A 22,535-nucleotide genomic window follows, 5' to 3' on the forward strand; every position below is an offset into this window, starting at 1 on the left:
GGGCCCGAATTGACACTTTGCAAATGGGGACATTAGCAATTCCATGCAGCAGACCCAGAGCTGGTGATTAGCCGTGGGCAACAGCCTCATAGTAAGCAATGAAAGGCTGATCGCTCCTGCAGCTAATCGCCGCTGCTGGCCTGTGGCAATTACCTGCAAATGATTGGCTCTGGACAAAGACTAGGAGGAGGACAAAAGAACGCTCAGCCTGGAGTAGTCTCATATTTACGGAAGTGGGGACCTATGAGGTAGGAGTGGGAACAGAGCTGCCATGGTGGTAAGTCAGGAAATGAACCTTCTCTTTTTCATCATTTTATTGTCTGCAGCTCCCCCTGCAGGTAAAACTTGGCATTACAGCCCAAACATTGGTATTTAAAGGGCCCTTTCCCAGCTTACTATACCAGAAAGGATGATGCCCCGGTGTTTGCTTATAAACAGAGCGAAGGGGTTGAAAATTCTATTATATATGGTAACGCCCTTCCAAAAAAAAAAAAAAAAAAAAACAACGCTGACATACAATGGTGCCCATGTAGCAGCAGCACTCAACCTTCACCCTAGAGGGAGCCACCAATGCCTACCTCCATGCTATGTCATCTACAAAGGTTTCATTGTACAACAGCAGCGAGTGACGAGTAAGAAGGGGGGGTTGTTTTTTTCGGATGAGCGTTCTGCACTAGAAGTTAGACGTAAAAAGCAGGGGGGGGGGGGGGGCAAGTCTACAAACAAACGTACGTGAAAAAGTCCCATGTCCCCTCATTCACATATTTTACAGGGAAAAAAAACGATTCCTTATCCGTCCCAAGCAGAAAAAAAACGGCAAATCTGGCACTGCAGAGTCACAGATAATCACATTAATACGGAGCAAGAGTTTGCGGTTAAATAACACAAGTGGCGGCGTTGGCCAATCTGTGGAGTCGTTCTTTGGATTCTCAACCACGGTGCGGACAAAAAAAACTTTGTGTGATCGCTGGAAGTCACCCGTCGCTGCGCACGCTCCGCTAGAAACCGTACTTGGCTTGTGTCTGTCGCCGGCTCATCTTGTTGTCGGACCAGGCGTTCTTCAGTTCCAGCTCCCGCTCTTTGGCCTGAGAAGGAAAAAAAAACAAAACGGAAAGATATTGAAGAAGCAGCGGCCGTAGTTCAAAGTTCTGCTGCAGTAATGGGTGTGGGGTATCATGGAGAAACATCATACATATGGCTCCGGCGACCATGCCACCTTGCCACTCTTCCCACCTTTATATAACCACTTATCCACCAAGACACATTCATAAATGGCATGGTAGACAAGTGTTTAAATGCCAGCTTTAAGAGCTAACAAACGGCTCACTTTTATGGGGCACCCAAAGGTGCTCTATTGGATTAGGATCTGGTGAGTGTGGAGGCCATTGGAGTACAGGGACTGGATCTGGTGAGTGTGGAGACCATTGGAGTACAGTGACCTGGATCTGGTGAGTGTGGAGGCCATTGGAGTACAGTGACCTGGATCTGGTGAGTGTGGAGGCCATTGGAGTACAGTGACCTGGATCTGGTGAGTGTGGAGGCCATTGGAGTACAGTGACCTGGATCTGGTGAGTGTGGAGGCCATTGGAGTACAGTGACCTGGATCTGGTGAGTGTGGAGGCCATTGGAGTACAGTGACCTGGATCTGGTGAGTGTGGAGGCCATTGGAGTACAGTGACCTGGATCTGGTGAGTGTGGAGGCCATTGGAGTACAGTGACCTGGATCTGGTGAGTGTGGAGGCCATTAGAGTACAGTGACCTCATTGTCATGGTGAAGAAACCAGTGGTGAGATGATTGGAGCTTTGTGACATGGTGCATTATCCTGCTGGAAGGAGTCATCAGAAGATGGGTACACTGTAGTCATAAAGGGATGGACATGGTCAGCAACAATACTTAGGTAGGCCGTAGAGTTTAAACGATGCTCAATTGGTACTAAGGGACCCAAATGGGGCCCAAAGCCCTTCTGTTTACTGAACACAGGAGGTCGCCAACTTGGCATAGGTACCTCACAGAGAACGGTTTCAAATTTCTCAATTATTGCAAAGTGTCTCTGATTACAGGAGGTGGAGATTGTGATGTTTTAACTCCGCATCTACACCTCATCCAATCAGAAGACGCTTTGCTTTCACTGGATGAAATGCAAAGAGTTTTGTGAATGGTGGCTATACCAAGCAAGCGACTCCGTCTTCATAATGCAGCAGAGCAGCCCCTCGGCATGGAATGCGGAAGCTAGTGGAGATCACGGTGGTTGCGCTGCCTACTAAAATTATTGTTTAGCTTCCGCAGAGATCCCACAGGTATGGTACAAACATACTTACAGGTCCAAGCTGGACCAATGTGATTATGTAAAAATTCCCATACCTGAAATTCAGCTTTAAATTGGTTCTATAGGCAGAAGGTTTTTTGCAGCCCCCCTTCATACTTACCTGTATGTATGATCCAGCGATGTGCACGAGAGGCACGGATTTCAGGGGACTCTTTCTCATTGGCTTAGGCAGTAGCAGATGCCACTGGTTCCTGCTGCAGTCGAAGTCTGGAAGAGAGGGGGTGGGGCTAAGCCGCTGCTCCATGTCTGAATGGACACACAGAGCAGCAGGTTGGGGTGCCCCCATGGCAAACTTCTTGCTGTGGGACCACTAGGCAGGGGCAAGGAGCGTCGGAGAAGGACAAGAGAAGAGGAAGATCCGGGCTGCTCTGTACAAAACCATTACACAGAGCAGGTAAGTATAACTGTTTTTTTTTTTTTTAAAACAAACCAGACTAACCGCTTCCGGACCGCCCGCCGCAGTTATACTGCGGCAGGCAGCCCTTCCTGCGCGAACCTACATAGGGATACGTTGGTCGCGCACCTGCAGCAAGGGGGCGAGAGCGCGTGCCGCCGGCGGCGTGCTCCCGCCCCCGCTCGTCAGAGAGGACTCCGACGCCCGGGGCAGGCGGCTCCAATTGCCGCCGCCACCCGCAATTGTTCCCAGCTGAGAGAGAAGAACGGTCGGCTGTTGTAAACACAGCTGACCATTCTTCTCTCTGGAATGAGACATCAATTTTATTTGGGTACAGCATCGCACAAGCGTGCAATTGTCCGTTAAAGTAACGCAGTGCCGAATCGCAAAAAATGGCCTGGTCATTAAGGGGGCAAATCCTTCCCCGGCCCAGAAGTGGTTAAAGGAATTGTAAAGTCAGGAAGGTTTTTCATCTTAATGCATTAAGATAAAAAAAAAACCTTCTGTCTGTCTAGCGATGTCCACGAGTCCCTCGGCCGTCCTGGGACTCTACCTATTGATTGGCTGCGACACAGCCACAGCGCCATTGGCTCCCGCGGCTGTCAAAGTCAGTGAACAAATCAGGAGAGAGAGGGGGCGGGGCCGAACAGCAGCTCCGTGTCTGAATGGACACAGGGAGCTGCGGCTCGGCTCAGGTGCCCCTATAGCAAGCTGCTTGCTGTGGGGGCACTCAATAGGAGGGAGGAGCTAGGAGCAGGAAGAGGAGTATCCAGGCTGCTCTGTGCAAAACCAACTGCACAGAGGAGGGAAGTATAACATGTTTGTTATGTAAAAAAAAAAAAGACTTTACAATCGATTTATTATCACTTTAACTTGTGATTGTATTGTGCATTGCTTACCTGTACAGGTGTACGAAAAAGTCAACCTAAAAGTCTCTAACTCACCTGGTGGATCAGGTAGGTGATCTGATGTTTCCGCCGTTGTTGTCCGGTTGGCTGATCCCCTTTTTTCTAAATAGGTGAAAAAGATAAAGAACAAATCAGCAAATCCGAGATGAATACCATTCGATGTTGTCTCCGTCTTCACATTCACTAAGGATGTTACCTTGCTGAAGGACTTCATGTTTTTCTCCTCCGTCAGGGACTTGGTCAGCCACTGCTGGTTGCCGCTGAGCTGGTCGTCACCTTTAATCTCTACAAAGTTAATCTCCTCCCTCCCCCGATTCCGCTTTCCTTGTAGACGCTTGAACTGTAATTAATCACAAAGACCCACAATAAGTATCTCTGAGGTAGAGCTGCAATCGCAATTCCCCCCCTCACAATCCTAATTTGGCATTTCCTCGATTCATACAGATCAGAGCCGTTCTCTGCTCACAGTGCCGGTTCACACATATGCAATATGGATGCCCCGATCCGATATTCGGATTGGATATCGGGGCCGATATGGCCATTATAGCTGGATCGGGGGGGATCGGTAACATTGACCGATCCACTGGCCGATCCGTTTTTTGCTGAGTAACGGCTCAGCCATCCCTTACTAGGTGCAGTTAGTAGTATGGGATGGGAGCCGCTACTTCCTGTATAGGTCCAGGTCACAGGCGGAGTGATATCAGATGCACTCCACCTGTGAATGGAGGAGCCGTACACATGAAGCAACGGCTTTGCTCTGTACTGCAGCCGCTTGCTTTATGTGTAGCATACGGATCCGTTCCGGTATCGGCGATTTCACAACGCCAGATATCGGTATCGGGTCCAAAAAAGTCGGATCGGTGCATCCCTAATATGCAATATCAGACATCGCATGTGATTCGGTGCACACTGCTCTGCAAATCACACGCGATGTCTGTGCATTGCCAATTCAGCCATACAGATTGCATGGCTGAATTTACATCGCATTCAAACCAAAGTCGCACAGGACTCTTTTTTTTTTTGGTCCGCACCAGAATCGGATTGCATGGGTGCGATCTGATTAATCTGCGAACTGACAGTTCGCACTGCGATATGCAAATTAATCTGGGGGTGTCAATAACTTTGTATTGACACCCCCAGCGATTCGCATATGCCAGTGTGAACTGTCTGCGAGTCAAGTGTGATGTAGGAACCCGGAGTGGATTCGCAGGATTCCCGCATTGCATGTGTGTTCCCCATCGCACGGCAAAAAAAAAAAAAAAAAAAAAAAGCCTCGAGCAATTTTTTAACATAATTTATCATTGCCCGCTTAAAATCTAATACAAGCAGAGCTCCCGAGGTAGACATGACTGGATAGGATTCTATTACACCGATTCATTTAGTCCTGCCTAGCGTCAGTGTAGGTATCATATTGACTAGGGATGCCCCGATCCGTTATTAGGATCGGATATCGACGCCGATACTGCCAAAAATAGCTGGATCGGGGGGAATCTGTAAAATTAACCGATCCGGTTTTGCTGAGTCCAGGGTCAGCCATCCCTTACTAGGTGCAGTAGTAGTATGGGATGGGAGCCGCTACTTCCTGTATAGGCCCGGCTCACAGGCGGAGTGATATCAGATGCACTCCGCCTGTGAATGGAGGAGTCATAAACAGGAAGCAGTGGCTTTGCTCTGTACTGCAGCCGCTTGCATATTGTGTAGGTGTGTCGTTCCGGATCGGTTTCGGCAGATACACAAAGTATGGTATCTGTATCTGGGCTAGAAAAGTCGGATCGGTGCACCCCTAATATTGACATCACCTCAAAGACTACAGAAGGAAGTCTAAAGCCGGCCATAAATGGATGAAATCTTGGCTGGTCCCTGCTTAACCAGCTAAGATCCTATCCATCTTTGGGCAGGTTGGTTGTACTGAAGTCGATTGAAGCCTGTTGGATTTTTTGCATGCGAATACTGCGGGCAGGTACAGCTGCCAGCGATAATCATAGTGTTTTGCCGGAAGGGAAGGCTCCCCGTGGCAGAACACAATAGCGCTGCGGAAGGGATTCCCCCATCAACACTGACAATGTTGATGGTGGAATCAAGCGATTTTCTTTCCTGCAAAAAATAAATAAAAAAATTGCATCACCTATGGCTTGCCTAACTGATATGGATCCTGCAGGTAGTGACCGTGCGACAAAGGGCATTCAGTAGAAGGGGGAACCTGGGACAATCTGCACTAGGGGGGGTCGACTAGTTATTGAAGCGGCCGAATAATATGGCTGATATTCGAGAATTTTCAAAGTATTGGTATCAGCCAGAAACGTTACCGATATTGCTTCAAGGGGTTGTACCGGGGTAATGCCTGCAGCTGCAGGCATCACCTTGGTACCGTTTTTCTTTTTTAGAGCGGATGATCAGCTTTCTTCTAATAACAACCAATGCAGCCAAGCAGCCGCTTGGCTTTTATTACAAGCAGCGGAAGGGGAATCCCCCGTCTCACCACGAGGCCCAATCGATCAGCCGGCGCGTCCGCCAGCTGGCCAGAGCCCCAAACAAAGCCGAACCCGGCTTTGATCAGGTCTCGGATCTAGTAACCCAGAAGCGATAGCACATCACCACTTCTGGTTTACTGGCATCCTAAAGGCACCAGTTTTAAAAAATAGAACGTATTAAAAACGCTGATCTTAATGTTTTGAATAGGTTTTGAGTGCAGAGGAGGGGTTTGGGGTCTTATAGACCCCAGATCCCTCCATAAAGATGGGACCGGAGAGCCAGGGAGAGGCAGCGGTGGCAGGAGGGGGGATGGGTGGGACCAACGGCGCTGATTTAAAAAATTGACAGTATTCAAAAATACTTGTAAGCTTGTAATGCTAAACTAAATAATATACCTCAGAAAGTACCCCCATGGCTAACAGAAGATAGACTTAGAATGAAACTAGAGAAACTTAACATAAATAAATCCCCGGGACCGGATGGCTTGCACCCGAGGGTTCTTAAAGAGCTCAGCCAGGTGATAGCCAGACCATTATTCTTGATCTTTAAGGATGGTCTACAGACGGGTATGGTGCCAGCTGATTGGAAAAAAGCCAACGTGGTACCAATATTTAAAAAAAGGGCCGAGATATATCCCGGGTAACTATAGGCCGATCAGCCTAACATCTGTAGTCTGCAAGATTTTGGAGGGGATGTTAAGGGACCACATACAAGACTTTAGTAATGAAAACGGTATTATTAGTAGTAATCAGCATGGATTCATTCTTGCCAAACCAATCTATTAACCTTCTATGATGAAGTGAGCTGCCACCTAGATAAAGGAAAGCCTGTGGATGTGGTGTACCTGGACTTCGCAAAGGCCTTTGACACCGTTCCCCACAAACGCTTACTGTACAAACTAAGGAAGGTAGGTATGGACCATAAGGTGAGTATCTGGATAGAGAACTGGCTCCAGGGGAGAGTCCAGAGGGTGGTGATTAATGGGGAGTACTCAGATTGGGTGGGTTTGGAAAGTGGGGTCCCCCAGGGTTCTGTCCTGGGGCCAATCCTGTTTAATTTATTCATAAATGCTCTAGAGGAGGGGATATCTAGTACAATCTCCGTATTTGCGGATGATACTAAACTAAGCATGCCAATATCTTCTATGCAGGATGTGGAAACCTTACAAGCGGACCTGAACAAAATAATGGGGTGGGCAACTACATGGCAGATGAGATTTAATGTGGAAAAATGTAAAGTAATGCACTTGGGGGCCAGAAACCAGAAAGCAAGCTACTCACTAGGGGGGGAACCTCTGGGTGATTCTAGGATGGAAAAGGACCTGGGGGTACTGGTAGACAACAGGCTTGGCAGTGGCATGCAATGCCAAGCCGCTGCAAGCAAAGCCAACAGAATACTGGGATGTATAAAAAAGGGGATTCACTCCAGAAATAGAGAGATTATTCTCCCACTCTACAAGACTCTGGTCCGGCCACATCTGGAGTATGCTGTCCAGTTCTGGGCACCGGTCCTCAGGAAGGATGTGCTGGAACTGGAGAGAGTCCAGAGAAGGGCAACAAAAATAATTAGGGGAATGGAGGACATCAGCTATGAGGAAAGACTACAAGCACTGAACTTATTCTCTCTGGAGAAGAGACGATTGAGGGGGGATATGATATCAATGTACAAATACTGTATAGAGCTGCACGATTAATCGTTCTGGGATCGCGATCTCGATCCACCCCCCTATGCGATCTCCATCACGAATATCGGCGATTCTGGGGGTGGGGTTATTTCACGGCCGCACCTCCGTCATGCCTCCTCTATGACGCGGCGGGCCGCACCTCCGTCACGCTTCCTCTATTCAGCGCTCTGCAGATGACGAGGCAGGCCGCACCTCTGTCACGCCTCCTCAATTCAAGTCTGCAGATGACGCGACGGTGTCTTCCGTCCCACCTCAGCCCCGCCTGCTCTGTCCCCGGAAGTGACGAGGTCCTATTTATTCACGGGTCCGAGAAAATTATGGCATGAAGAGCATTCCATGAGGTAATCAAGGACAGAGGAGGGGGGGGGGGGGAGAGAGGGGAAAACCCTAAAAAATAAATAATTAAATGTATATTGTAATAAATGAAATATATATATATATATATATATATATATATATATATATATATATATATATATATATATATATATATATATATATATATATATATATATATATATTTCATTTCATTATAATATACATTTATTTATTTTTTATTTTTTTAGGGATTACATTTTCTGCACATAACACTACCTTTTCAGCATTTTTACTTGTGAATTATCAATATAATAATTAATGAAATTATTATTTTCATTATATTATTTATTGTATTATATATAAAATATAATGAAAATAATAATTTCATTAATTATTATTATATTGATAATTCACAAGTAAAAATGCTGAAAAGGTAGTGTTATGTGCAGAAAATGTAATCCCTAAAAAAAAAAAAAAAAATGTATAAATATACGTGGTGCTGAGAATCGTGAGTGAATCGTGATCTTTATTCCAAGCAAAAAAATTGTTATTCTCATTTTAGCCAGAATCGTGCAGCTCTAATACTGTACTGGCGACCCTAGCATAGGGAACAAACTATTCAGAGAAAGGGAATACAGTAAGACGCGTGGCCACGTAAGGGGTTCTTCACTGTCAGAGCGGTAAGGATGTGGAATTCTCTTCCACAAGCAGTCGTATCAGCTGGGAGCATTGATAGTTTCAAAAATTCAAGTTAGACTTACCGGTAACTTGTTTTCCAATAGTCTTTCAGGACAGCACCTTAGAGAGATGGCTCCTCCCTCTCCTCATCAGGAAACACCCCATCCACCAGAATTTAAAAGGAGGCTTCTCCCACCATTCGTCAGTTTGTAGAAGAGTACCTCCGGCCCATGCTGGAACACATAAACAGATATGGTTAATCACAGCAATACATTTTATACAATAGGGCGGGATCCTCCTGCTGTCCTGAAAGACTATTGGAAAACAAGTTACCGGTAAGTCTAACTTGAATTTTCCCTAAAACGTCTTTCAGGACAGCACCTTAGAGAGGATTATCGAGACTTACTCAATTTAGGGAGGGACCACAGCTTGCAGGACCTTTCTGCCAAAAGCCTGATCTTCAGCTGCCAAAAGGTCCAACCTATAGTGTCTTGCAAATGTAAAGTAGCTTGACCACGTAGCCGCTTTGCAGATTTGATCTGGAGTGGCACCAGCTTTCTCTGCCCATGTAGTGGCTAACGCTCTAGTAGAGTGAGCTCTGATCCCCTGCGGGGGAGACAATTTCATTTGGGAGTAAGCCTCTGAAATAGCGGATCTGAGCCATCTGGCTATTGATCCTTTTGATGCCTGGCGACCTTTTTTGTTGCCAGAGAAAAGAACAAAAAGAGAGTTTGATGATCTAAACTCTTTAGTAACCTCCAAGTAGTGTATAAGAACCCTTCTTACATCTAGGTAGTGAAAGCTTTCTTCCTTATCTCCTGATGGATTAGGACAGAAGGTAGGTAACACAATTTCTTGTGATCGGTTTCTCGTTGAAGCTACTTTTGGGAGAAACCCTGGATCCGTCTTGAGAATTATCCTATCTGGATATATGGACAAGAAAGGTTCGATAGCTGATAAAGCATGTAATTCACTGATTCTTCTTGCTGATGTTATTGCCACCAAGAAGACCGTCTTGAGGGTAAGGTTTTTTAGTGTAACCGTTTCTAGTGGTTCAAAAGGTTCCTTTGTGAAGGCCTGAAGGACCACCGACAAGTCCCATTTGGGGAAGCTTCTGATAGGCACTGGTCTGGAGCGGGTAAGGGCCCTGAAGAATCTGATGATTAAAGATTCTGAAGAAATGGGCCTTTCCAAGAATACCCCCAGGGCTGTAACTTGTACCTTGAGGGTACTTACTGCCAAACCTTTTCCTGCGCCCTCCTGTAGGAACTCCAAAATTGAAGTAATACTGTCCAATTTTTGATCTTTCGATTCACACCAGGTATTATATGTCTTCCAAACTTTTGCATATATATTCCTTGTGACTTTTTTCCTACTGGAAAGTAGAGTAGCAATTAATGCGTCTGAAAATCCTTTCCTTTTCAGCAGTTGCTCCTCAGATACCAGGCGGTGAGCTTTAGCTTTTCCACTTCTGGATGATAGACTGGACCTTGAAGCAGTAGGTCTTGACGAAGAGGGAGCTGAAAAGCAGGTTTGACTGATAGTTGAAGGACAGTCGAAAACCAAACCCTTTTGGGCCAATAAGGAGTGATCAGGATCACTGAGGCTCTTTCCATTTGGATTTTTCTCAATGCCAACGGAATGAGCTGGAAGGGGGGGAAGGCATACCCCAGCCTGAACCTCCAGGGATGTGCCAGGGAATCTACTCCCAGAGAGTTGTCGTTTCTGTGGAGTGAGAAGTAAAGTGGAAGTTTTGCGTTTTCTTTCGTTGCAAACAGATCCACCTCTGGCTTTCCCCAAGTCTTGGTTATCAACATAAAGACTTCTGGGTTCAAGCTCCATTCTGCTTCTCGGATCTTCTGCCTGCTTAAATAATCCGCCACACTGTTTAGTGTACCTTTTAGGTGGATTGCTGACAAGGAAAGTAACTGACTTTCCGCCCATTGCAGAATTTCCGTTGCCAAAAGCTGTAGGGTTTTGCTTCTTGTGCCCCCTTGCTTGTTTAAATATGCCACTGTAGTGGCATTGTCTGAAAGGACTTGAACATGAGTCCCCTGAAGATTTTGAGAGAAGGCAGCTAGGGCTAGGCCGACTGCCTTCAACTCCTTCCAATTTGAGGATTTCCTTGTCTCGGTGTGAGACCAAACCCCCTGTGCCAGGTTTTGGTTCCAGTGGGCTCCCCACCCCCATCTGCTGGCATCCGTTGTTAACCTCTGGTCTGTTGGGAAGGACCAGGCCAATCCCTGGGACAAGGTTATCTGATTTCTCCACCACCAAAGGGACCTCTTGACCTTGGTGGGGATCATTACCTTTAAGTCCAAAGTCTCTGGATTGTGATCCCAGATTCTGAGGAGGAAATATTGGAGTGGTCGAAAATGAAGCCTCGCCCATTGGACGGCTGGAATTGATGCAGTCAGATTTCCAAGGACTGACATGATCTCTCTGATCGACCACCACTGATTTGTTTGTAGCCTTGCTACCAAATTTTGTATTTTGACCTGTTTGTCTTCTGGTAGGAAGATTCTTTGTTCCACAGAGCATATCTGAAACCCTAGGAACTGAACCCGTTGAGCCGGTGTGAGATTTGACTTCTTGATATTTACTATCCATCCCAGAGACTCTAGATGACCTCTTGCCTTGTGCAGGTCCTCTTGAAGTTTTTCCTTTGACGGGGCAAAGAAAAGCAGGTCGTCCAGGTAGGGCACCACAGAGATTCCCTGAAGGCGGAGGGGGGCTAAACACTCTGCCATAACCTTCGTAAAAATACGAGGGGAGGATGATAGCCCGAAAGGGAGTGCTTTGAATTGGATGTGAAGCATTTCCTTTCCCAGATTTACCGCCAACCTTAGGAATTTCTGTGAGCGAGGGGCAATAGGGATATGTAGGTAAGCATCCCTTAAATCGATTGATGCCATGAAGCATCCTTTTGTTAACAGGGTTCTGACTGTAAGAATTGAGTCCATTCGAAACTTTTTGTACAGAACTGACCTGTTTAGTGGTTTCAGATTCAATATAAGACGAAAATCCCCCGATGGTTTCTTTATCAAAAATATGTGGGAATAAAATCCCTGATGTTGTTCCTCCACTGGTACTGGACAGACAACTCCCTGTCGCCTCAGGTCCTTTAGCAGGTCCATCATAGCCAGGGCTTTTTCTGCATCTCTTGGGAGGCTTGTGACAAAGAACCTTTCGGGTGGCGTCTCTGCAAACTCTATGTTGTAGCCTTGTGACAGCATATCCAGAATGTATTGACTTTCTGTCATGGCTGCCCAATAGGGGAGGAATTCCCTCAATCTTCCTCCCACCGGCAATGCTTTGTCATTGTGTTGGTTGACACAGGAGGATGGAAGAGAACACCTCCTTTCCCTTTGGGTTTTTGTGTCGACCAGTTTCTTCTTTTCTCCTGGGGTCTGCTATTTTGCTGAGCTTTTTGAGGTCGAAAAAGCTTCTTTGCTGCCTGTTTCTTCTTCACAGGAAAAGACTTCTTTTTGTCCGCTGTTCTATCTAGAACAGAGTCTAGCCCAGGCCCGAATAGTAGGTCCCCTTGAAAAGGAAGTCCACACAGCTTATTTTTAGAAGCCGTATCTCCAGGCCATGTCTTTAACCAAAGAGCCCTTCTGGCTGAGTTGGATAAAGCTGCAGATCTTGCTGTCATCTTCACTGACTCTGCTGAAGCGTCAGCAATGAAGGCTATGGCCGTGGAGAGCGTGGAGAAGGAATCTAAAATTTCCTGTTTAGGTGAATCTGCTGTGATGTGTGCTTTTAGCTGGCTAAGCCAGTATTCCAGATTCCTGGACACACAGGTTACTGCCATGGCAGGTTTCAGATTCCCCATGATGGTTTGCCAGGATCTCTTAAGTTGCTGGTCCATCTTCTTATCCATGGGATCCCTCAGGACTCCCATGTCTTCAAATGATAGGTCTGTTGACCTAGAAACCTGGGAGAAGGCTGCATCAATCTTTGGCATCTTATTCCAGGGAGCTCCTGGGTCCTCATCAAAAGGAAATCGCCTTTTAAAGGCTTTAGGGAAGAAGGTTTTCTTTTCCGGGTCAGTCCACTCATGTTTTATTGCATCTGAGATGGTCTGATGTACTGGAAAGATACGGCCCTTAGGCTCTTCCAAGCCTGCATACATTTTATCATGCAGGGACAGTTCCTTCTTATCCTCTTCTAGACCCAGGGTGATGTAAACTGCCCTCAGAAGCCCATCTACTTGCTCTAAGGATAGTTTGTATTTAGTGGGCCTACTTTGTGCCCCTCCCTCCTCTTCTTCCTCTGAATCCTCTTTGGAATGTGAGGGGAAATGATCTCCTTGGGTGGAAGGAACCCCTTCTGTCCCCACCGAAGGAACCAATTGTGAACCCTGAGAGGACAGTGAGGCTGATGGCTGACTCAGGGCAGGATCCTGCAGGGATGACCGAAAGGATTGGATGGTAGCATCCATTTCCTTCCTCACAGATGCGACTAAGTCGCCACAAACTGCCGATGCTTCTTCTTTGACTAGTGCATCGATACACCCCTGGCAAAGTGTCTTTTTCCAGCTTTCGGACAACTTTGCTTTACATGAAGGACACTTTCTCTTGAAACCAGTTTCAGAGCTTTTAGCCTGGAAGACATGAAATGGGAAAACATACACATGCTTCTTAAGAGTCAGCCTGATTCTCAGGGCCACCAAAGGTGCACAGGAAGACATTTTAAGGGAAGTCCCATGTGCCCTGACAGGCCCCCAGCCACCGGGGGGGAAAGTAAAAGGGATGGAGAGAGACCCCACAGTAAGATAGGCCATAATAAAGATACCCCTTACCTGGGCCTTACTGGTGCCTGTGCCTGTCCCACTCGCTGATGAAGCTTCCATCACTTGGCAGCGGTATCACCCGTGGCTTCGGTACCGGTTCCGGAGACCAAAGCGCACCTGCACTGGACCGGATCCGGAATAAGGCACCAGCTTGCTCCTCCCTTCTTCCTCTGCGTCCGGCGGAAATGACGCCATACGCCCCCTGCAGAACGCTGCCCTTTCCGGAACCTCACTTCCGGTCCGGACGAGCGTCACTCGATCCGGAGAAATGGCGGCAAAATTGAAAAAGGCGGCGGAAGCCTAAGAAAAATCGTTCCGCTCCTCCAAGATGCCTTCCCAGGGCTGTGCTCTGCGGGGTCCTGACTCAGCCTAGAGCACTGAAGAGGAAGAAGGAGCCCATGCACTGCAGTCGGTCGCGTGAATGGGAGAAGCAATCGTCTCCAAAAAAGGGTAGGTGGACGTAGGAAGCCCGGTCTCTCAGGATAGCACCTTAAGAGCCCAGCTCCCCACAGAGGTGTTCCTCGGCCGGAGGAAACACAAAAACTGACGAATGGTGGGAGAAGCCTCCTTTTAAATTCTGGTGGATGGGGTGTTTCCTGATGAGGAGAGGGAGGAGCCATCTCTCTAAGGTGCTGTCCTGAAAGACGTTTTAGGGAAAAACTATTAGATGGGCACCTTAAAGACCACAACATACAGGAGTATACAATGTACAACATACAGGGGTATACAATGTACAGCATACAGGGGTATACAATGTACAACATACAGGGGTATACAATGTACAACATACAGGGGTATACAATGTACAACATACAGGGGTATACAATGTACAACATACAGGGGTATACAATGTACGGTTAACAGCAAACACACACATCATAGGTTGAACTGGATGGACTGATGTCTTTTTTCAACCTCACTAACTATGTACTTTCATGAAAGAGTTTGAGAATGTAAAAAAAAAATCTCCTTCCCACAGCTAAAAGTAAAAAAGGTAAATCTCACCGCTTCATCATCCATGAAAGAGTCGCTTGTTGCGGAGTCCCGCTGGGGGGCTGAAGACTGCTCTGCCTCCGGATAATATCCACTACTGTAATAATCCTGCTGTAGAAAAAATAAAGAAGTTGAACAGAATCAGAATTGAACCATACTGTCTAAAAACACAACATAAAAGAGGGCTTTGTATTGCGTGTGCTAGGCTCAAAAATGCCTATAGTCACCAGCCTACAGGCTCCCTGCAGATGATCTCTTCCCCATTACCAGCCTTCTGCACTGCGTCTCTGTATGGCGGCGGCCATCTTGGTAGAGACTGTGCTTTGCTTCCTCATGTTAGTACTGGCCCTCTGAACACAAGTCCATAAATATTCAGGAAGCAATAGAGGAAGCAAAGATCTACAAAATGGATAGAGCAGAAGCAGGGAGATCCTTGATCTACAACTTCTCGGGTAAATCCCCCTCCCCAAAACAAATAAATAACAGCGCTTGCTACATCTATGTGTACATAATGACTAAAATGCTAGAAATGCTAAATAATAAAGTGCCGCACTTATACTGCGGCAGGTCGGTCTATTGCGCGAACTGACGTACCTGTACGTCATTTTGTGCAATAGCCAGTGGTGCGCATGCGCCAATTGGCCAGAGGGGGAGCCAGTCAGCGGGTCCGGCGGACACGATGTCCGCCTGCCACCTGCAATCGCTCCCCATAAAGATAGAACGGTAAACAAGGCAGACCGCCGCTCCGTCACAGATGAACACAGGGATCTTGTGTTCCTGCTAATCAGGAACATGGATCTCTATGTTTATCTGGTGAGTCCACCCCCCACACAGTTAGAAAGCATCCGCTAGGGACACACTTAACCCTTTGATCGCCCCTGGTGTTAACCCCTTCCTTGCCAGTGTCATTATTACAGTAACAGTGCCTATTTTAAGCACTGATTAACCACTTGCCGACAGCCGCGCGACTATATACTCCGGCATTCAGCCCCCCACAGGCAAAGTGACGTAGGGGTACGTCGCTCGCCCACGAGCCTGAGGGGGGCGAGCGCGCGCTCCCGCCCGTTCCCTGCCTACCACGCGCCATGTGACCGGCGACTCCGATGTCCGCCGGCCACTAGCGATCTCCCTCAGGAGAGGGAGAAAGACAGACAGCTGATGTAAACACAGCCGCCTGTCATTCTCCCTTAGATCATGACCGAGGCTATGCGATCCTGCTATGTAGGATCGTATGTCTCTGTGATGATCTAACAAGCCACGCCCTTTTATCTAACAAGCCACGCCCCTTGACAGTTAGAATCACGCCCCTAGGGACACACTTAACCCCTAGATCACCAATAAAGTTAACCCCTTCCCTGCCAGTGTCATTTTTACAGTAACAGTGCATATGTATAGCACTGATTACTGTAGTAATGTCACTGGTACCCCCAAAAGTGTCAAAAATGTCAGTCAGGGGTCCGATCTGTCCGCCACAATGTCGCAGTCACGCAAAAAAGAAAAAAAACCCAGATTGTCGCCATTACTAGTTAAAAAAAAAATAATAATTACATAAATCTTTCCCGTAGTTAGTACAGTAAGTCAATCAAAATACGCTTATTGCGATTTTTTTTTTACCAAAAATATGTAGCAGAAAACAAATCGGCCTAAAATGTTAAACAATTGATTTTTACATTTTTTTTTTGAGAATTTCATATAAAAAATTTGAAAAATATTATTTTTTCAAAATTGTCGCTATTTTTTTGTTTATAGCGCAAAAAGTAAAAATCGCACAGGTGATCAAATACCACCAAAAGAAAGCTCTGTTTGTGGGGAAAAAAGGACGTCAAATTCATTTGGGTACAGCGTCGCACGACCGCCCAATTGTCAGTTACAGTCACGCAGTGCCGAATCGCAAAATAGGCCCTGGTCTTTGAGCAGCCAAATCCTCCGGGGCTTAAGTGGTTAAGGGGGTAAAACCTTCAGCACTAGAAGTGGTTAACCTACCTGATAGTATGGAGCAGCTTGTGGGTTGCTATACTCCTGATATTGGCTGTACTCCTGGCCGCTGTAGTCTCCCGTAGATGTGGCTGACCACTGTTGGTTTGGGCCAGCTGCTGTCTTGAAGTCCAGTGGAGCATTTGCTGCATCGTTCTGTAACTGGCCAGGATCGACCCCAGGAGGGCCATCATCATTCACTGGTGGAAGCGGATATGTATAGCTCTCAGTAGGAGCCATAGCAGCCTCGTTGTTGTCCGACAGTGAGAAGAAGTTACCTTGTTGGAACTCTTCATCACTTTCCTCCTCCTCCTCCTGCGTGATCTGCTTGGTCACCTGCAGGGCGGCGTTCTTGGCTGCCGCTTTGATGGCCGATGGAGACGGCGTGTGGGACACCTCGGGGCTAGCAGTGAGCTTGGGCTTGGATATCTGCTTGGGAGGTTTTGATTCGCTGGAAGAGTCAGGTGGTTTCCTTGTGAAGTTGTAAGGGAGGAGAGGGCGTTTGGAGTCTCCCCCGGGGGCATTCCTCGGTTGAGGGAGTATTGAAGACAATCCCAACCCTTCTTTGGATACCTACAAAAATCAGACCCAAGCACAAGGAAAAAGGTTTAGTCAACTTAGTATAATGTTTACGAAAACTTCTTGATCTGTTTAATGGGCATGGATGCCAACAAGTACTCACAAGGCCCCCAAACAATATTAATATATAGATAGAGTGGAGAGGGATTAGAACACCGGTCAGTTTTTATTGCTGTCTGTGCCCCCATTGGGGAGATTCACCCTATTAGTCCTGTTTACCATCATCAAAAAGGGGAAGAAAATCCCCAAATTTTGGGTTGACATTAAAACAGGAAAAGGGGAAATCTTCCAATCAGAACATCCCAGAACACTTTGGAGGGATTTCCTTTCACTTCTCATTTCGGCTTTGGGTCAGGAAGTGAAATCACCCCAACTGGACACAGATTGGGGAAAAAACTGACAGAGGTTATAACCTTCGCTTACTTTATCCAAATTAAAAAACAAAATTTTTGCCTTTAGTAACAACTTTAAAGCTGAACTCCAGGAATTCAGCTACTTTGTAAAAAATAAAATGCAGGTATACCACGAGTTAAGTCCAACGAGGTGCCTGCCGCCTCATAGCGTTACCTCTATTATTTACATCTGACAGGTTTATTGTGCTCCAAGAAGATAACTTCTGGAGCTCCTTCAAGAGCAGAGTGGCTGGAACTGCTATGCCAGCTCCTCCCCCCTCCTTCTGCCCATTCACAGAAGCCTTTGTATTATGTGAACTCATTCCTGACATACAAAGTCTTCTGTGAATGGGCAGCAGAGAGAAGGGGTGGGCATAGCTGCTCTGTGTGCGTTTCTCCTTTCACAGCCCTCCCGGGAGTGTAATAAACCGGTCACATAACTAATAAGAGAGAAGTCCCAGAGGAGACATGCACCTAACTAGACTTGAAACTCATTGTGTGCCTGCACTTTTTGCAAACTTGAATTCCGTTTTAGAGATCATTCTATGGAAACACAAACCTTTTCATAAAGCTGGACTTCAGACAAACCACCAAATACACAGAGAAATACATACATGGGATCTTTTACTTCCCATTTCTGTTCATCCAGATTGCATATTTACACAGCTCTGTCCCCAGAGGTCAAAGCTCATGTGGGACTTTATCCGGTTTGGACTGGTGCTGTGGATCTTTGCAGGATCAACAAATTGCCCCCCCTCTACCCAACGCTGTCCAGCCATGCTGCTTAGAAAGAGTTGAATTCCAGGTATGGATATTTACTATATCGCTACGTTGGTCCTACTTGGCACAGGTCCCATGCGGGTGACCTTCCGTGTTTACAATGCAGCCACTCAACACAGGACCCGGAAGCTAGTAGAGAAAAATGGAGTAGCAGTGATTTCCAGCTTCCTGGAGCATAGCCTAGGTAAGGTATATGCATAGTTACATCAGTCCAGCTTGGACTATGTATAAAATATACATACCTGGAATTCTTGGGGCTGAGTGGCAATGCTAGATACAGGCACCAGACACTTGCCTGAGACCAGCGCTGTCACAATGCAAGCAAAAAGAGGGGATATCAGAGAAACTGCCTCCGCAGGAACATTCAAAGAAGATGTAGGGAATATTTCTCCCACTGATATGAGACACTATTCTGCCAACTGACACCAATAATGAGGCACCATTTCTCCCAGTAATGGGGCACTATACCTCCCACTGACACCAACAATGGGGCATTATTCCTACCACTGACCCCCAACAATGGGGCACTATTCCTCCCACTGACCCCCAACAATGGGGCACTATTCCTACCACTGACCCCCAACAATGGGGCACTATTCCTCCCACTGACCCCCAACAATGGGGCACTATTCCTCCCACTGACCCCCAACAATGGGGCACTATTCCTCCCACTGACCCCCAACAATGGGGCACTATTCCTCCCACTGACCCCCAACAATGGGGCACTATTCCTCCCACTAACCCTACAATGGGGCACTATTCCTCCCACTAACCCAACAATGGGGCACCATTGCTCCCACTGACCCCAACAATGGGGCACCATTGCTCCCACTGACCCCAACAATGCGGCACCATTGCTCCCACTGACCCCAACAATGGGGCACCATTGCTCCCACTGACCCCCAACAATGGGCACTATTCCTCCAACTGACAACAATGGGGCACTATTCCTCCCACTGACCCCCAACAATGGGGTACTATGCCTCCCACCGACACCAACAATGGGGCACTTTTTCTCTTACTGACTCCCAACAATGGGGCACTATTCCTCCCACTGACCCCCAACAATGGGGCATTATTCCTCCCACTGACCCCCAACAATGGGGCATTATTCCTCCCACTGACCCCAACAATGGGGCACTATTCCTCCCACTGACCCCAACAATGGGGCACTATTCCTCCCACTGACCCCAACAATGGGGCACCATTGCTCCCACTGACCCCAACAATGGGGCACCATTGCTCCCACTGACCCCCAACAATGGGCACTATTCCTCCAACTGACAACAATGGGGCACTATTCCTCCCACTGACCCCCAACAATGGGGCACTATGCCACCCACCGACCCCAACAATGGGGCACTTTCTCCTACTGACTCCCAACAATGGGGCACTATGCCTACCACCGACCCCAACAATGGGGCACTATTCCTACCACCGACCCCAACAATGGGGCACTATTCCTCCAACCGACCCCAAAAATGGGGGACTACTCTTCCCACTGACACCAATGATGGGGCACCATTTTTCCCACTAATACCAACAATGGTGCACCATTTTTCCCACTAATACCAACAATGGTGCACTATTCCTTCCAATGATAGGGCACTATTCCTCCTCCTTTAACCAAATGTGGCAATGTTTACTCCTGCTGGCCACAGTCTGGCCCCCCCTAAAGTCTGAAGGACAATAAAATGGCCCTTTATTTAGAAAGTTTAGAGACCCGTAATATAGATAATCAGATGCAGAACATCTGTGTTTCAGGAAGCTTCCCTGTTTACATCAATGCAGCCACAGCAGGAGGACTGGAAGTAACAGAGCTCCGCCAAGTTAGCTAACAAACGCCCACTAATCGGGCTTCAGGCAGGGAAGGAGCTGACAGGCATCAATAGGAGAAAACAGAACGGATTTACTGCACAATCATATGTTTCCTCACATATGAGTATTGGTTTGATGGTTCATGAAACATCTTTTTTCACATCATTAACCAATTAGTCATCTGTGTGCCCAGGGAGCCCGAAGACACAGACACAAGGTGTATATAGGAGCAACTTCAGCCTCCAATAGACAAAGTCAAACGTGTAGGATCAGAAAATTCCTGGATTGATAACATTACCCGCAAACAATATGCAGTGACTACTTTGTTGTGATCACAACACATCCCACCGCTACAGAAACTGCCTTTGTCGTCCTCAGTCTCACAGACCAGCCAGGTGCCAAAGTCCAGGAGCCCACCCATGCTCCACACTGCACTTCAGGGAAACGGGCCACACACACCAATGACATTTTATAGAATTCAAATTGTTTTACTGAGCAACCAAATAACTTTCAGCACTCTGTGAGCCTTCAACCTGTAGTGACACACTCAATGCGTTTCAAGTGTAACAGGGCTACGTTCACATGTGGGCGCAGCGGATCACGGGCCGAATCACCCGGGATCCAGAAATCATTGCAAATTGCGGGATGCCTGTGCGATGCCCGTGATTTGCAATGGCGCCCCAAACGCTGTGCGATGTTGTCGTGATTTCCGCCTGCCGAATCGCGGGACGCATGACGCACAAAAAAAGCTCTTGTACCTTTTTTGGGCGTCATGCGTCCCGTGATTCTGTTTGCGCGATGTTACCGCGATTCGGCAGGCGGAAATCGCTGCAACAGCATTTGGGGTGCATTGCAAATGACGGGCATCGCACAGGCATCCTGCGATTTGCAATGATTTCTGGATCGCGGGCAGAATTGCGGTGATTCTGCCCAGGATTCGCTGTGCCCACATGTGAATGTAGCCTTAAGGAGAAGTAGGGCCAATGGAGTCACAGGAAGGTACTTAGTGCTGCACTCCTGTGACCGAGATTCAGCCAACAACGGGCAAAAGTCAATGGCATCAGGCTACGTTCACATGTGGGCGCAGCGGATCACTTGCAGAATCACTGCAATTCTGCCCGCGATCCAGAAATCATTGCAAATCACGGGACGCCTGTGCGATGCCCGTGATTTGCAACGGCACCCCAAACGCTGTGCGATGTTGCGCTATTTCCGCCCGCCGAATCGTGGGACGCATGACGCACAAAAGAAGCTCTTTTTTGGGCGTCATGCGTCCCACAATCCTGTTTGCGCGATGTCACCACGATTCGGCAGGCGGAAAATGCGGCAACATTGCACAGTGTTTGGGGTTCCATTGCAAATCACGGGCATCGCACAGGCGTCCCGCGATTTGCAATGATTTCCGGATCGTGGGCAGAATTCGCGGTGATTCTGCCCGTAATCCGCTGCGCCCACACGTGAACGTAGCCTTAATGTGCGACACATTTTCATGAATCGGTGTGCTTTGTTGGGCTGCTCTAACATTGGCTGGATCCCTTTAATAGTCGCTTGAAGGAATCTTACCTGACTTGCTGCTTTCTTCCGGAATGGTTCATCTTCCTCCGAGTCGGACTGCAAAATAAATAACAAAAGAACAAATTACTGATAGATTAATCCTTGTAGCGGAAACATATATGCAATGACTTTCCAAACACAAAGATAACATTGGCGAGGCTCGAGGTCAGTGTAGTTGGCACAGGTGGTCCCATGTATATTCACATGGAATAATTGTGTCACCTCCGCTGACTCTTTAACCACTTGCCGATTGCCACACGACTATATACTGCGGCAGTCAGCCCCCTACAGGCAAAGTGATGTACTGGTACGTCGCTCGCTCACGAGCCTGTAGGGGGCAAAAGCGCGCCGGCGCACTCCCGCCCCGCTCGTTCCCTGCCTACTCCGCGCGCGTGACCGGCGGCTCTGATGTCCGCCGGCCACTCGCGATCTACCTCAGGAGAGGGAGAATGACAGACGGCTGATGTAAACACAGCCGTCTGTCATTCTCCCTTAGATCATCACAGAGGCTATGCGATCCTGCTATACAAGATCGTATGTCTCTGTGATGATCTAACAAGCCACGCCCCCTAACAGTTAGAATCACGCCCCTAGGGACACACTTAACCCCTTGATCACCAATAAAGTTAACCCCTTCCCTGCCAGTGTCATTTTTACAGTAACAGTGCATATGTATAGCACTGATTACTGTAGTAATGTCACTGGTACCCCCAAAAGTGTCAAAAATGTTAGTGAGGGGTCCGATCTGTCCGCCGCAATGTCGCACTCCTGCAAAACAAAAAAAAACCAGATCACCGCCATTACTAGTTAAAAAAAAAAACAAACCAATAAAAATGACAGAAATCTTTCCCGTAGTTAGTAAATGCAAT

The 22,535-nt window shown here is 47.4% G+C and overlaps 1 protein-coding gene across 1 annotated transcript in view; it reads right to left on the reverse strand.

Annotated features, from left to right (window-relative positions):
• Positions 1-711: 711 nt before the first annotated feature.
• Positions 712-22,535, reverse strand: part of LOC309569067 (uncharacterized protein) — a gene marked incomplete at its 5' end in the record, with an annotated part of 28,303 nt that continues 6,479 nt past the window's right edge. The window contains 6 exon segments of the mRNA XM_082274829.1: positions 712-1,085; positions 3,666-3,731; positions 3,826-3,969; positions 14,582-14,680; positions 16,553-17,116; positions 21,676-21,723. Coding sequence (XP_082130955.1) covers positions 999-1,085; positions 3,666-3,731; positions 3,826-3,969; positions 14,582-14,680; positions 16,553-17,116; positions 21,676-21,723 — 1,008 coding nt within the window. The 3' untranslated portion in view covers positions 712-998.

Source organism: Pelophylax lessonae, assembly GCF_965119305.1.
Source record: "Pelophylax lessonae genome assembly, chromosome: 13".
Taxonomy (NCBI): domain Eukaryota; kingdom Metazoa; phylum Chordata; class Amphibia; order Anura; family Ranidae; genus Pelophylax; species Pelophylax lessonae.